Here is a 12,551-nt window from a genome sequence, read left to right on the forward strand (position 1 = left end):
TTCTTTCTTAGCATGGTGGTGATGAGTGTGAGGAAAACATGTAGCGAGGATCAGAAGAGGAAGAGGGTTAGAGCAGGCAGGGTGAGCTCTGCTGTTTACAACTGACTTGGTTTTATCTGGGATGCCAGTTCAGTCCGTACAGTAGCTTAAGATAATACACGTTACTGCATATGAAGACGCCACCCAGGGACGTGCTGTGCCTGTAACTTGCACTTCTGCCTCCCTGCTAAGCAGAGTTTCACTTAAGCCTGCCCTAAAAATAAATACTTGTACATTGTAATTGATAACTACACTAACCACTGAAACACTTCACATGAGCAGCACCTTCATCGCTACATTTCATGCAGTCTCTGCTGTGTGCTGAAACGCCACAAGCAGGAATTAAAACAGCGTCTTTCCTAGTTTTCTTTTTTGTGAAATATTTCCATCCATCCATTTTCTAACCTGCTGAATCCGAATACAGGGTCACGGGGGTCTGCTGGAGCCAATCCCAGCTAACACAGGGCACAAGGCAGGAACCAATCCTGGGCAGGGTGCCAGCCACCGCAGGACACACACCAAGCACACACATGGGACAATTTAGGATCGCCAATCCACCTAACCTGCATGTCTTTGGATTGTGGGAGGAAACCCACGCAGACACGGGGAGAACATGCAAACTCCACGGTAGGGAGGACCCGGGAAGCGAACCCGGGTCTCCTAACTGCAAGGCAGCAGCACTACCCCTGCGCCACCGTGCCGCCCTGTGAAATATTTAATGTTTGTATATCAGTTATAGCATAAACTGCATTGCTGGCCATTTTATTTTCATTTTGTGTTTGTATTTTTGTTTAGCAGGCGAGTTGTGCTTCCTAATTACAATAATGGATATTCAACGTAAATTTAAATTTGTTGACGTGGTGATTTGATTACTGGAAGAAGTCAGATAAACAACCATATTACCCTGTGAGCTGAGATTAATAATAGTATAACAACTAGGGGCTCGCCCCCCACCTGCGTTATGCGCCAGCCACTTCGCATCTCTGCCGCTCGCGTATGTGGATTTCACTTTCACCAAAGAACAAATCTTTTAATTCTCGCGAATATGCCTCTTCATTGAGAAGAAACACTACTTTTCCCTGATAGCAACACAAATGTTTTGTTTTTTTTTGTTCTTTATTTCACCTTATACAATTTCTTTGAAATTCTGAAAGGGATATAAATACACAGTGAAAAGCATTAAAAAAACAATAACATTGTATTGTTGTTGTAATAAGAATAATGAAATATTTAAGAGATGATACAAACTCTCTCCCATACATTCATTGGTTAATTGTGTCCAGTTGTCCTTGGAATCCTCCTTTTGTCTTTCCAATCAACTGAAACAACCTTTAGAGCGAAATAAATGTGTTATCCCTTTATATAGTACTGTGTAGCTTATTTTCATGTGATGCTAACTTAATATTGATACTCTTCCTTAACTCTTTCCATCCATCCATTTTCCAACCCGCTGAATCCGAATACTGGGTCACGGGGGTCTGCTGGAGCCAATCCCAACCAACACAGGGCACAAGGCAGGAATCAATCCTGGGCAGGGTGCCAACCCACCGCAGGACACACACAAACACACCCACACACCAAGCACACACCAGGGCCAATTTAGAATCGCCAATCCACCTAACCTGCATGTCTTTGGATTGTGGGAGAAAACCCACGCAGACACGGGGAGAACATGCAAACTCCACACAGAGAGGACCCAGGAAGCGACCCCGAGTCTCCTAACTGCGAGGCAGCAGCGCTACCACTGCGCCACCGTGCCGCCCTCCTTAACTCTTTGAGGGCTGAATATTTTTTTCCAAAAAACATAGTTTCTGAAAAACAATGTTTTCACACAGAAATCAACATAAAACGTCTGTTGCTGCATGCAGCGGCTGCCAGTTTGCCAAGAATGGGCGTCAGGCTTGCTGCCAGGCTGTCTTTGCATGGCTGGGGCAGCAGCAGTCACGGTTTGCAGTCCATTGCCATCTGGTTTCTACGTCTTATCATTGTTACGTGGCAGTCCTCCTGGCGAACATTGCCATAGACGTGTCAGCTCCATGATTAGCTGGGGACCAGTCAGCTGAAGCTGGAACCTCACATTCGTTTTTCGATCACTTGTATCAGAATCGGAGTCCGGCAAGTCATAGTCCTGTTCAGAGATAAAAGGCAAAACTTCATCCACGAAGTATTTTGCTTTACGCATTCGTTTTGATCTCTCGCCATTATGTCAGTGCCATTTTTGCTCTTGTTTGTGCCTTACTACTCACACAAGCACAGGAAATCTCGGTCAAACTAATGAAGCTAACTTTCCTTCTACCAACGAGAGTCCAACTAAATCATAACGGTTGGTTTTGTCACACTTTACAGTTGATTACCATCGTCAACTCCTCCTTTTGACAAAAGTCGACATCAGCCCTGAAAGAGTTAAAACAATCCCTTTAGTAAATATTAATATGAGCAAAACTCTAATGCTACTATGTAATCCTCTCAAAGCTCTGTGATTTCAAGGACTAGCCATTGTGGCGAGTGGCTGGGGGTGGTACCCAGCCGGGATGCCCAGGAGGATCAGAGAAGGGCTTACGCCTCCTCCAGACCAGATGGGGGTGACCACCGTGGTGGCTTTGGGGACCACAGGAACAGAGCTTAGAAGCTCAACCCTATAGGGGCCTGTGGTCACCGCCAGGGGGGCGCCAGAATGCCTGATGAGCCCTGGCCCTCAGCACTTCCGCCACACCCGGAAGTGCTGGGGAAGAAGACCAGGGACACCTGGAGTGCTTCCGGGTGCGCAGCCGGTACTTCTGACACACTGGGGAGTTCCAGCGGAAGATTATCGGGAGGCACCTGGAGCTCGTCTGGGTAGGGATTAAAGGGGCCGCCTCCCTCCATTCGTTGGCTGGAGTCGGGAGGATGAGAGACGAGGTCTTGGTGGAGAGGAGTGGAGGCGGCCTGAAGAGAAGAGAGAGGCATTGGGAGGCCTGGACTTTTGGGGAGTTGTGTAAACTTGTGTAAATATTAATTTGTATAATAAATATGTTGTGGGTGATTATATGATGTCTGCCTGTCTGTGTCCAGGCCACTTGCCAAAACCATCTAATAAACCTGCACATCTCGTATTATATTTTAAAAGATCTCAAGCACAAAATGTATATTGGGTAAGTATGAAATATCAGCAATAGGCTTATGAGTTAAAAGCAAAATTTCACATGCATATAAAATGGAGAATGGAAATCAGTCACTCTTTCTTATACAAGTTATTGTTTTTTGGGTTTTGGGTCGAGCTCCTAAAATGGGATGAAATACATTATGTTAACCACATGTCATGCCTGGGTTCTCTAGATCCACCACGAAAACGGGTAGACTCGCCGATGCTTAACCGCCATGGAAAGAGGAGGCCGGAGAGGAAGTCAATGGAAGTGTTGAGTGTGACAGATGGAGGATCCCCGGTGCCAGCACGGCGTGCCATTGAAATGGCACAACACGGCCAGAGGTATAGCACATCTTTTCACCTACCTCCCATTCCCATTGCATCAGATAAAATGTTGGTGGGCAGGGGGGGACAGAATCTTAAATAATAACCTGACAAAGTACAGCATCTCAAACAATTAAAGGCCTTAAGAGTGAAGAAGTAGATACACAAACCAATTGGGAAATCCTTCATTTTGCACCTCTTTGTTCATCACATATAGGTCAATTTTGATTCTTCTTCATTTTCTACAGTTTTTGTTCATTTCACCCTTTCTTGTATCACATATTTAACATTCCCTTTGTTAGAGATATGAGACTAGCCTCAGCATTTCTGATGTTTTATTATCACAAATCATTATTCATATTGTAGTTGATTGCTACAGGCTGCATATGTTCATGCTGTTTAGACAGTACAATGAATATTTGGGTTCAATCTCCTGATGGCCACTGGGGCCCAGCACTCCAGGTCCCTGGACCCAGAACCCAGAAAAGTCTATTTTGGAGGAAGGACTATTGGCACGACTTGATTATAGAATCACAAGTCACGGTTGGTACCCTTGTCAAGGCAAGGGCCTAAATGGTTGTCAGTTTCTCAGCATATGTTAAAGTAGCTTGTAACAGAATGGCTCTGAGAGTGCATTTTAACTTTTGTTTTGAGAAAGCGTTCCCTGGGTAAGCTGGAAGTGTGTGATGGCACCATACTATCATTCAAATAAATTGTATTCCTCTTCCTAAATGCAAAATGACCTTTTATTGCTGTCGTGTATTACATTTTGGTTATACCCCCAAATGCAGTAAAAGTGAGGTTAGTGTTATAATGTTACAAAGTTCTGGTTCTTGAATTATTATTATAAGTATCTATCTATCTATCTATCTATTTATTATATATTGCCTTTCATATCTATCTATCTATCTATCTATCTATCTATCTATCATAGAGTGCCTTTCATATCTATCTATCTATCTATCTATCTATCTATCTATCTATCTATCTATCTATCTATCTATTATATAGTGCCTTTCATATCTATCTATCTATCTATCTATCTATCTATCTATCTATCTATCTATCTATCTATCTATTATATAGTGCCTTTCATATCTATCTATCTATCTATCTATCTATCTATCTATCTATCTATCTATCTATCTATCTATTATATAGTGCCTTTCATATCTATCTATCTATCTATCTATCTATCTATCTATCTATCTATCTATCTATTATATAGTGCCTTTCATATCTATCTATCTATCTATCTATCTATCTATCTATCTATCTATCTATCTATCTATTATATAGTGCCTTTCATATCTATATCTATCTATCTATCTATCTATCTATCTATCTATCTATCTATCTATCTATTATATAGTGCCTTTCATATCTATCTATCTATCTATCTATCTATCTATACTAACATAAATCAATCATTTTTTTTCTCCAGTTGTGGATATGAATCTTTTTTTTGTCTTCTCAAAAGCTGGGCAAGTAAATGATAAAATGATTTTGTTAATGGATGTGACCGAAGCCAAATTTTGTTCATTTGACTAATGCTTACATTTCAAATGCTAACAATTCAAGAGTTGCTGCTTCCTTCAGCTAAATGTATGTTTGGTGTATTTCTGGTAAAGACAGTTCTTAAAAGGTTTGCGTGCTTCTAATGATTGTGATTGGCTGTCAGAGGTAAGTGACTTAGTGAGACTTCAGTAGATGGGATGGAGTGAGGTGTGTTATTCAGTAAAATCCCACAAACCGCTGGTACCGGGCTTCTCATAGAGATATTTAAATACCAGCAGGGGGAAGTGGATTAAAAATCTATTACAGCGGTGCCCAAGTTCAGTCCTGGGGTTTTTATTCCAACCAGTTCCACAATCAGTGCATCATTCGTACTTTTAATTGGTGTCATTATTTAATGAGCACCATTCTCTGTACGAAATGTTGACAGCACTCCCTGCTAACTCGACTGTTACTTGAGGGTCATGTTCACTTGTTTCTTCATTTGCAAGAAATGTGTTGGTAGTGAGGAGACATCTGAGAATGGCAGTGATGCCTTTGCTTCCCTATAGCATTCAGTGTTGCTTGCCCTGTGTCTGCACTATTCATTATTAATCTTCAGCATCTGAAGACAGTTAAGAGAATGAATAGTATGGAAGCGTGTCAGTTATTAGAAAAAAAGGAAAAAGCCTAAGCATTTAAAGCTGTTGCAAAGACTATAAATGTTTATGAATTTATTAGAAATATTTTGAAGCTCAGAAAACTAAACAATACAATCAAGTAAAAGTAAGAATGACAAACTGACTGTGAACCTGTAGTCATGGGCGTCCATAAGAACTGAGCTTGAAATAAATTGTAACTTGTTTAACTTTTCTGGGAAATTGAGACAAAGGCCTTCTATGGTAGAAAATAAAGCAATGTCTTCCCCTTTGTCTTCAATGTCTTTGTCATTTGGGAAATTGTGTTTTCATTTGTCTTGTCAGCTAAAGACATAAACTTGACATCCACTTGAATTTACCTGACTGCTATCCAGATCCCAGACAGTTACTAAAAGGACCACTTTGAGGTGTAAGCCAACGTTTGACAAAGATGTTTGGGTCAAAGCTGTGGTGGGCTGGCGCCCTGCCCGGGGTTTGTTTCCTGCCTTGCACCCTGTGTTGGCTGGGATTGGCTCCAGCAGACCCCGTGACCCTGTAGTTAGGATATAGCGGGTTGGATAATGGATGGATGTTTGGGCCAAAATACGAAAGCAGAAGTTATGCTGCTTACCATGTCAATACGGCTTCTGCACAAGTTAACGTTCTTAGGACATGAAATATGCAAATGCAGTAAACATTTTAGGGAATCAGGATTGTCAGATGAATAAATATTGTTTAGGAGTTTAGAGGAAAGAGACGGTAATGTGCAACTCTTGAAGTGAAATTTGCTTTGGCCTCTTTGCGGTTTACCCTTTGGTTTGCACCTCTAAGCACAGGGACATCTCAGAAATGTGATTCTGGCAGTGAATGCAACATAAAATTGAATTTCATTGTATGCTTGAGCTGCTGCGTTATTTGTGTCATATTGTGGCATTTGCCATGAGGAAGAGGCATTGCCTAACTGCTGGTCTCTTTTGTCATTTGCATGTTATTGCTAATTAGGAGCAATTAAAAACCAAGACTACAGCTGTTTAAGATTAAAAGAAGCAATAAGGGTTCAAAATCTGGGGTGGCGCAGTGGGTGGCACTGCTGCCACGCAGTTAGGAGACCTGGGTGTTCGCTTCCTGGGTCGTCCCTGCGTGGAGTTTGCATGTTCTCCCGTGTCCGCGTGGGTTTCCTCCCACAGTCCGAAGACATGCAGGTTAGGTGCATTGGCGATCCTAAATTGTCCTTGGTGTGTGTGTGTGCCCTCCGGTGGGCTGGTGCCCTGCCCGGGGTTTGTTTCCTGCCTTGCGCCCTGTGTTGTCTGGGACTGGCTCCAGCAGACCCCCATGACCCTGTAATTAGGATATAATGGGTTGGATAATGGATGGATGAACTTCTTCATGTAGAGTTTGCATGTTCTCCCCGTGTCTGCGTGGGTTTCCTTCCACAGTCCAAAGACATGCAGGTTAGGTGCATTGGCGATCCTCAGTTGTCACTAGTGTGTGTGTGTGTGTGTGTGTGTGTGTGTGTGTGTGTGTGTGTGAGTGTGAGTGCCCTGCGGTGGCTTACCTTTCATAGCCTTTGCAGTATGTCTTCTGTGTACTGCTTTCAAGTAAGGAGACTGTGGAAGATTGTGGGTTCGCTTCCCAGTTCCTCCCTGTGTGGATACTGTGTGGTACTGATAAAAGTGCTATATAAATTTAATGAATTATTATTATTATATAAAAATGAAGTCATGTATGTATATTTGCATAGGCATTAATACTTGCATTTGAGAGTAACCCGACTCCATAGCAGTTTGCATGTTCTCCCCGTGTCTGCATGGGTTTCCTCCCACAGTCCGAAGACATGCAGGTTAGGTGCATTGGCGATCCTAAACTGTCCCTGGTGTGTGTGTGTGTGCCCTCCGGTCGGTTGGCACCCTGCCCTGGGTTTGTTTCCTGCCTTGCACCCTGAGTTGGCTGGGATTGGCTCCAGCAGACCCCAGTGACCCTGTAGCTGGGATATAGCGGGTTGTTTAATGGACGGATGGATGGTTCAAAATCTTAACAAGCGAGACCACTTAATGTGAAGTAGAAGTGTTACTTGAGCAATACGGGCTTCTTATTAAGCAATTGGGTTGGAGCAAAAACCTGCAGCCACTGCGGCCCTCCAGGACTGTGATTGAGGACCCCTGTCTTAAAGCATCGACTATTTGGATTAGGTATTTGTGAAGATACGATTTTATGTTACTTTTCACTCATAGAAGACTAGATGGCTTACACAGGGCCATATAGTAACTTCTTCTCTTTGTTTACTTTGTCTTCCCCTTTGTAGTAAGGCTGTGTTCAGTAAAAGCTTGGATATCTCAGATGCCAATCCCAAATTCAACAAAGAAGAAAGGTATTAACTATTTCTGTCATCTCCTTCACAACCTACAACTTAAAGATGCAGTATGGCTTTTCTCATTAAAAAAAAAAAAAAGATTTAAAATAAATGGAACAAAAACCTGGCTGACTGGTGCAGTTCAGCAGCTTGTAATCAGATTGCTAGAACTCATTTTGACCAGCACACCATTAAAGATACCAATAAATAAGAATAAGAAGTGAGCAGTGCTTAACAGCAAGGAAGATGCATCAAATTACCTGTCTTGATTTAAGTAGTTTATTGTGATGGATGTGAACTCAGGGTCCTAGCTGCTAATAGTCTTGACAAGAGGAAATTCTGCAACATTCAGGAGTGAGTGATATGCCATCAAATAAACTACTGATACACCGACGTTTAGTCACTTGTTCGACTGGTTCCTTATTTCATTTTTACAGATAGTGTACAAATGGATAGCATGGAGTTTGTGTTGAAGTCTAAAGAACAAGGTGGAAAATTGTATGGCTGTAGACTCTGATCCTATTCCTACATCACATTTTAACAAGTCATGTCACAGTTATTTCAATGTAGAGTACTTTAGGATTTTGTTTTACTTAATATTCTACACAACTTTATGATAGTTCTTTATGAAAACTAGATCTACTATACAATTAAAAAGTCTGTGTGTCCAGTCACTCTGACCAATTTGATTGATAGACAGATAGATAGATATGAAAGGCACTTTATGATAGATAGATAGATATGAAAGGCACTATATAATAGATAGATAGATCATGAAAGGCACTATATAATAGATAGATAGATAGATAGATAGATAGATAGATAGATAGATAGATCATGAAAGGCACTATATAATAGATAGATAGATAGATATGTGAAAGGCACTATATAATAGATAGATAGATAGATAGATATGAAAGGCACTATATAATAGATAGATAGATTGATTGATAGTTAGATAGATAGATAAATATGTGAAAGGCACTATATAATAGAAAGATAGATACAGTATGTGAAAGGCACTATATAATTGATAGATAAATAGATAGATAGATACTTTATTAATCCCAAGAGGAAATTCACATAAACCAGCAGCAATATGCTGATACAAAAAACAATATTAAATTAAAGAGTAATAAAAATGCATGTAAAAACAGACAATAACTTTGAATAATGTTAGTGTTTACCCAACCGGGGTGGAATTGAAGAGTCGCATAGTGTGGCGGAGGAACGATCTCCTCAGTCTGTCAGTTGGTTAGTTTGTCTCTGGAGACAACAACAACATTTATTTCTATAGCACATTTTCATTCAAATAATGCAGCTCAGAGTGCTTAACATGATGAAGAAAGAGAAAAGAGACAAAGTAAGAATTAAAATCAGAGAACACTAATTAACACAGAATAAAAGTAAGGTCCGATGGCCAGGGAGGACAGAAAAAACAAAATAAAACTCCAGACGGCTGGAGAAAAAAAATAAAATCTGCAGGGGTTCCGAGGCCACGAGACCACCCAGCCCCCTCTAGGTATTCTACCTGTCATAAATGATCAGTCCTCTGTGTATTCAGGGTTCTCATGGACAAGATGAAAGAGGACGTGCGAGTGTGAGGAGAAGCAGCATGGGGGCCATGCCAAGAGTTGAGTCACCTTGAAAGATAGCAAGTCTCAAAAGTTCTTTTTTTTCACATCTTCGTGCCCCCCCTTTTTGTTACTTCGCGCCCCACAGGTTGAGAATCACTGATGTAGGGAAAGAGATAGCAACTCTTTTTGAATTATTTGTGGTTAGTATTACATACTTGCACACTGAAGCAAAGATCTCAAATGCATGAATACTGATGTTCAGGACAGGTGACATGTAAAAGGGACCATAAATGATGGTACAAGTCTACTTAATGGTTTGTGGCAGGAAATATTAAAGCAGCTGGATGGTTTTCTGTGCCACAATAATTTAATCACTGCTATGGCAGGGAAAAAAAGAATTGTTGGTGTTAAGAAGCACTGCCAAATTGGCATACCTGCTTTATTGTGGACATGAAAGAGTGCTGACATAACAGATATGCCTTGAGATGTAGCATCAAAGTGTAATCTGATGTTTTCTGGGTGGCCAATGGCACCAGGCAAGCCTTCCATGATAAATTTATGTAAATGGCGAGAGGATGCTCTTAACTTAATTTTTTGGTCCAACTCCTGTAAGCAGTGAGCCATCTCATGCAAAGATGCCTTACATCACATCACCTCCGTTACTGATTTTTGGTGGTTTGTAAATGCTGTCCAGTTTGCATAGTTACCAGTCTGAACATCTAGACTTGCAGGAACCAAACATTTTGTGTCTATACAGCTGACTCAATTCTCTACACTACTGAAAAATTCATCGTCAATACATTTTTGGTGTGCTGTAGCAGCATCACTTATCAGTCCATTACCTATCAGCCTTTGTGGTGCTCCTAATGCACATCCATTTAGTGGAGGTCATGAGCTCAAAGAACAGGCATGCCTGGTCAAACTGATCTCCTCACAAACGTGGGATTGGGGCTTCAGGGTTCTGCTTCACTTAATCTTAGTGGGTGCTTTACAGTATTATATGTTTTATAATACAAATAAAAAAATCCAAACCTGCATTTCCTGGCTAGAGCTACAGAGAGTTAGCCGAGCTCTAGTTTCCTAATGCAGTGGAACCGCATTCGTTCCAAAACTCTGGTCGTAACCCAATTTGGTCGTGACCCGAAGTAATTTCCCCCATTGGATTGTATGTAAATACAATTAATCTGTTCCGGACCGTACGAACTGTATGTAAATATATTTTCTTTAAAGATTTTTAAGCACAAAAAAGGTTAATTATACCATAGAATGCATAGTGTAATAGTAAACTAATGTAAAAACATTGAATAGCACTGAAACAAACACCCAGGCTCCCTGCTCAGCTGCTCTCTCTCTCTCTCTCTCTCTCTCTCTCTCTCAGCTGCACGCGGGCCTGCTCTCTCTCTCTCTCTCTCTCTCTCTCTCAGCTGCACGCGGGCCTGTGCTCGCTCTCTCCCTCTCTCTCTTTCAGCTGCACGTGGGCCTGTGCTCGCTCTCTCTCTCTCTCTCTCTCTCTCTCTTTCAGCTGCACGTGGGCCTGCTCTCTCTCTCTCTCTCTCTCTTTCAGCTGCACGTGGGCCAGCGCTCTCTCTCTCTCTCTCTCTCTCTCAGCTCCACACAGCCTGCACCCTTTCTTTCTCTCTCTTTTAGCTGCACGCGTGCCTGCGCTCTCTCTCTGTCTCTGTCTCTCTCTCTCTCTCAGCTGCACGCGGGCCAGCTCTCTCTCTCTCTCTCTCTCTCTCTCTCTCTCTCTCTTTCAGCTGCACGAGGGCCTGAGCTCTCTCTCTCTCAGCTGCACGTAGGCCTGCTCTCTCTCTCTCCCCTCTCTCTCTCTCTCTCTCTCTCTCAGCTGCACGTAGGCCTGCTCTCTCTCTCTCTCTCTCTCTCTCTCAGCTGCTCTCAGCTGCGCGGGCCTGCGCTCTCTGTCTCTGTCTCTGTCTCTGTCTCTCTCTCTCTCTCTCTCTCTCTCTCTCTCAGCTGCACGTGGGCCTGCACTCTCTCTCTCTCTCTATCTCACTCTCACTCTCACTCACTCACTCACTCAGCTGCACGCGGGCCTGCACTCTCTGTCTCCTGCCCCGGCTTTATTTATTTAGTTATTTATTAAAACTGGCCCGTTTGATGGGAGCTGTGGACCTGCTATACCACATGAGGAAGCTGGGTTGAGAGGAGGTTACAGTTTTGAGGGAGAGCCCCTCTGCATGATGCACCGAGTGCAATGTACAGTACAGTACAGCACTGAACACGTGCGGAAATCATCGGCGCGTACGAACCGGAAGGGAAACTGGCTTGTTCGTATACCAAGTGTTTGGTTGTGAACAGATGCAAAAGTTTGGCGAACTTTTTGGTCGTAACCAAACCGATTTGTACGTGTTCCGAGACATTCGTGAAACGAGGTTCCACTGTATTATTATATAGACCACTCTAGATTTATGGTTTTGTGTAATTCTGATATTTTGATTAATTTAACACCATTTGTTCAAGATTAACCTCTAACCTTGTTCACAGAGCTCTGAAAGCTACTAATTTAATTCTCCCCAGTCCAGTAAACGGTATTTTTTTTTGTATTCTTACTATTATTTATTTATTACATAATGCCAGCCTTCATCCTGTCCGCATAGTGCTCATCTTCCTCTATATAATATTAGATGAAGCACGGTACTTTACATTGTGACTGCATGTGAATTTGCGCACTACTAGACACATCAATAACCCGTCTGTATCCTAAGCTTCCTTTTTTTTGATTTTGTTGCAATTAATTCAACTTCTGGCAGGCAACAGGGCTTAAATACTTGTTAATAATGCATTTTAGGGTTCTGCAATATTTCACCCAATCCCTGAATTGTGCCATCAGTCTTAATCAGCCACCGACAAGGGCAACTTTAAGCTTCATCTCTTTGCGTTTATTATAAACTCGTGAAAAAAGGACCCGTGGCCTTTGTTCACCTGCTTGTTCCTGTCTCTCTGAGTGGTTGTCTTGCAGAGCCATTTCCTTGTCTCTCAGAAGG

The 12,551-nt window shown here is 42.1% G+C and overlaps 1 protein-coding gene across 19 annotated transcripts in view; it reads left to right on the top strand.

Moving 5' to 3' along the window:
• brsk2b (BR serine/threonine kinase 2b) overlaps positions 1–12,551 on the top strand; it is an 899,053-nt gene that overhangs the window by 714,572 nt on the left and 171,930 nt on the right. For 11 of the 19 annotated variants that reach the window (XM_039736387.1, XM_039736429.1, XM_039736422.1 and 8 more), the window contains exons 12-13: positions 3,355–3,505; positions 7,922–7,987. In XM_039736387.1, the coding sequence (XP_039592321.1) occupies positions 3,355–3,505; positions 7,922–7,987 (217 nt within the window). The remainder of the gene's footprint in view (positions 1–3,354; positions 3,506–7,921; positions 7,988–12,551) is intronic. The other 8 variants (XM_039736438.1, XM_039736468.1, XM_039736447.1 and 5 more) reach the window with 1 other exon arrangement.

Source organism: Polypterus senegalus, chromosome 1, assembly GCF_016835505.1.
Source record: "Polypterus senegalus isolate Bchr_013 chromosome 1, ASM1683550v1, whole genome shotgun sequence".
NCBI classification, from domain to species: domain Eukaryota; kingdom Metazoa; phylum Chordata; class Cladistia; order Polypteriformes; family Polypteridae; genus Polypterus; species Polypterus senegalus.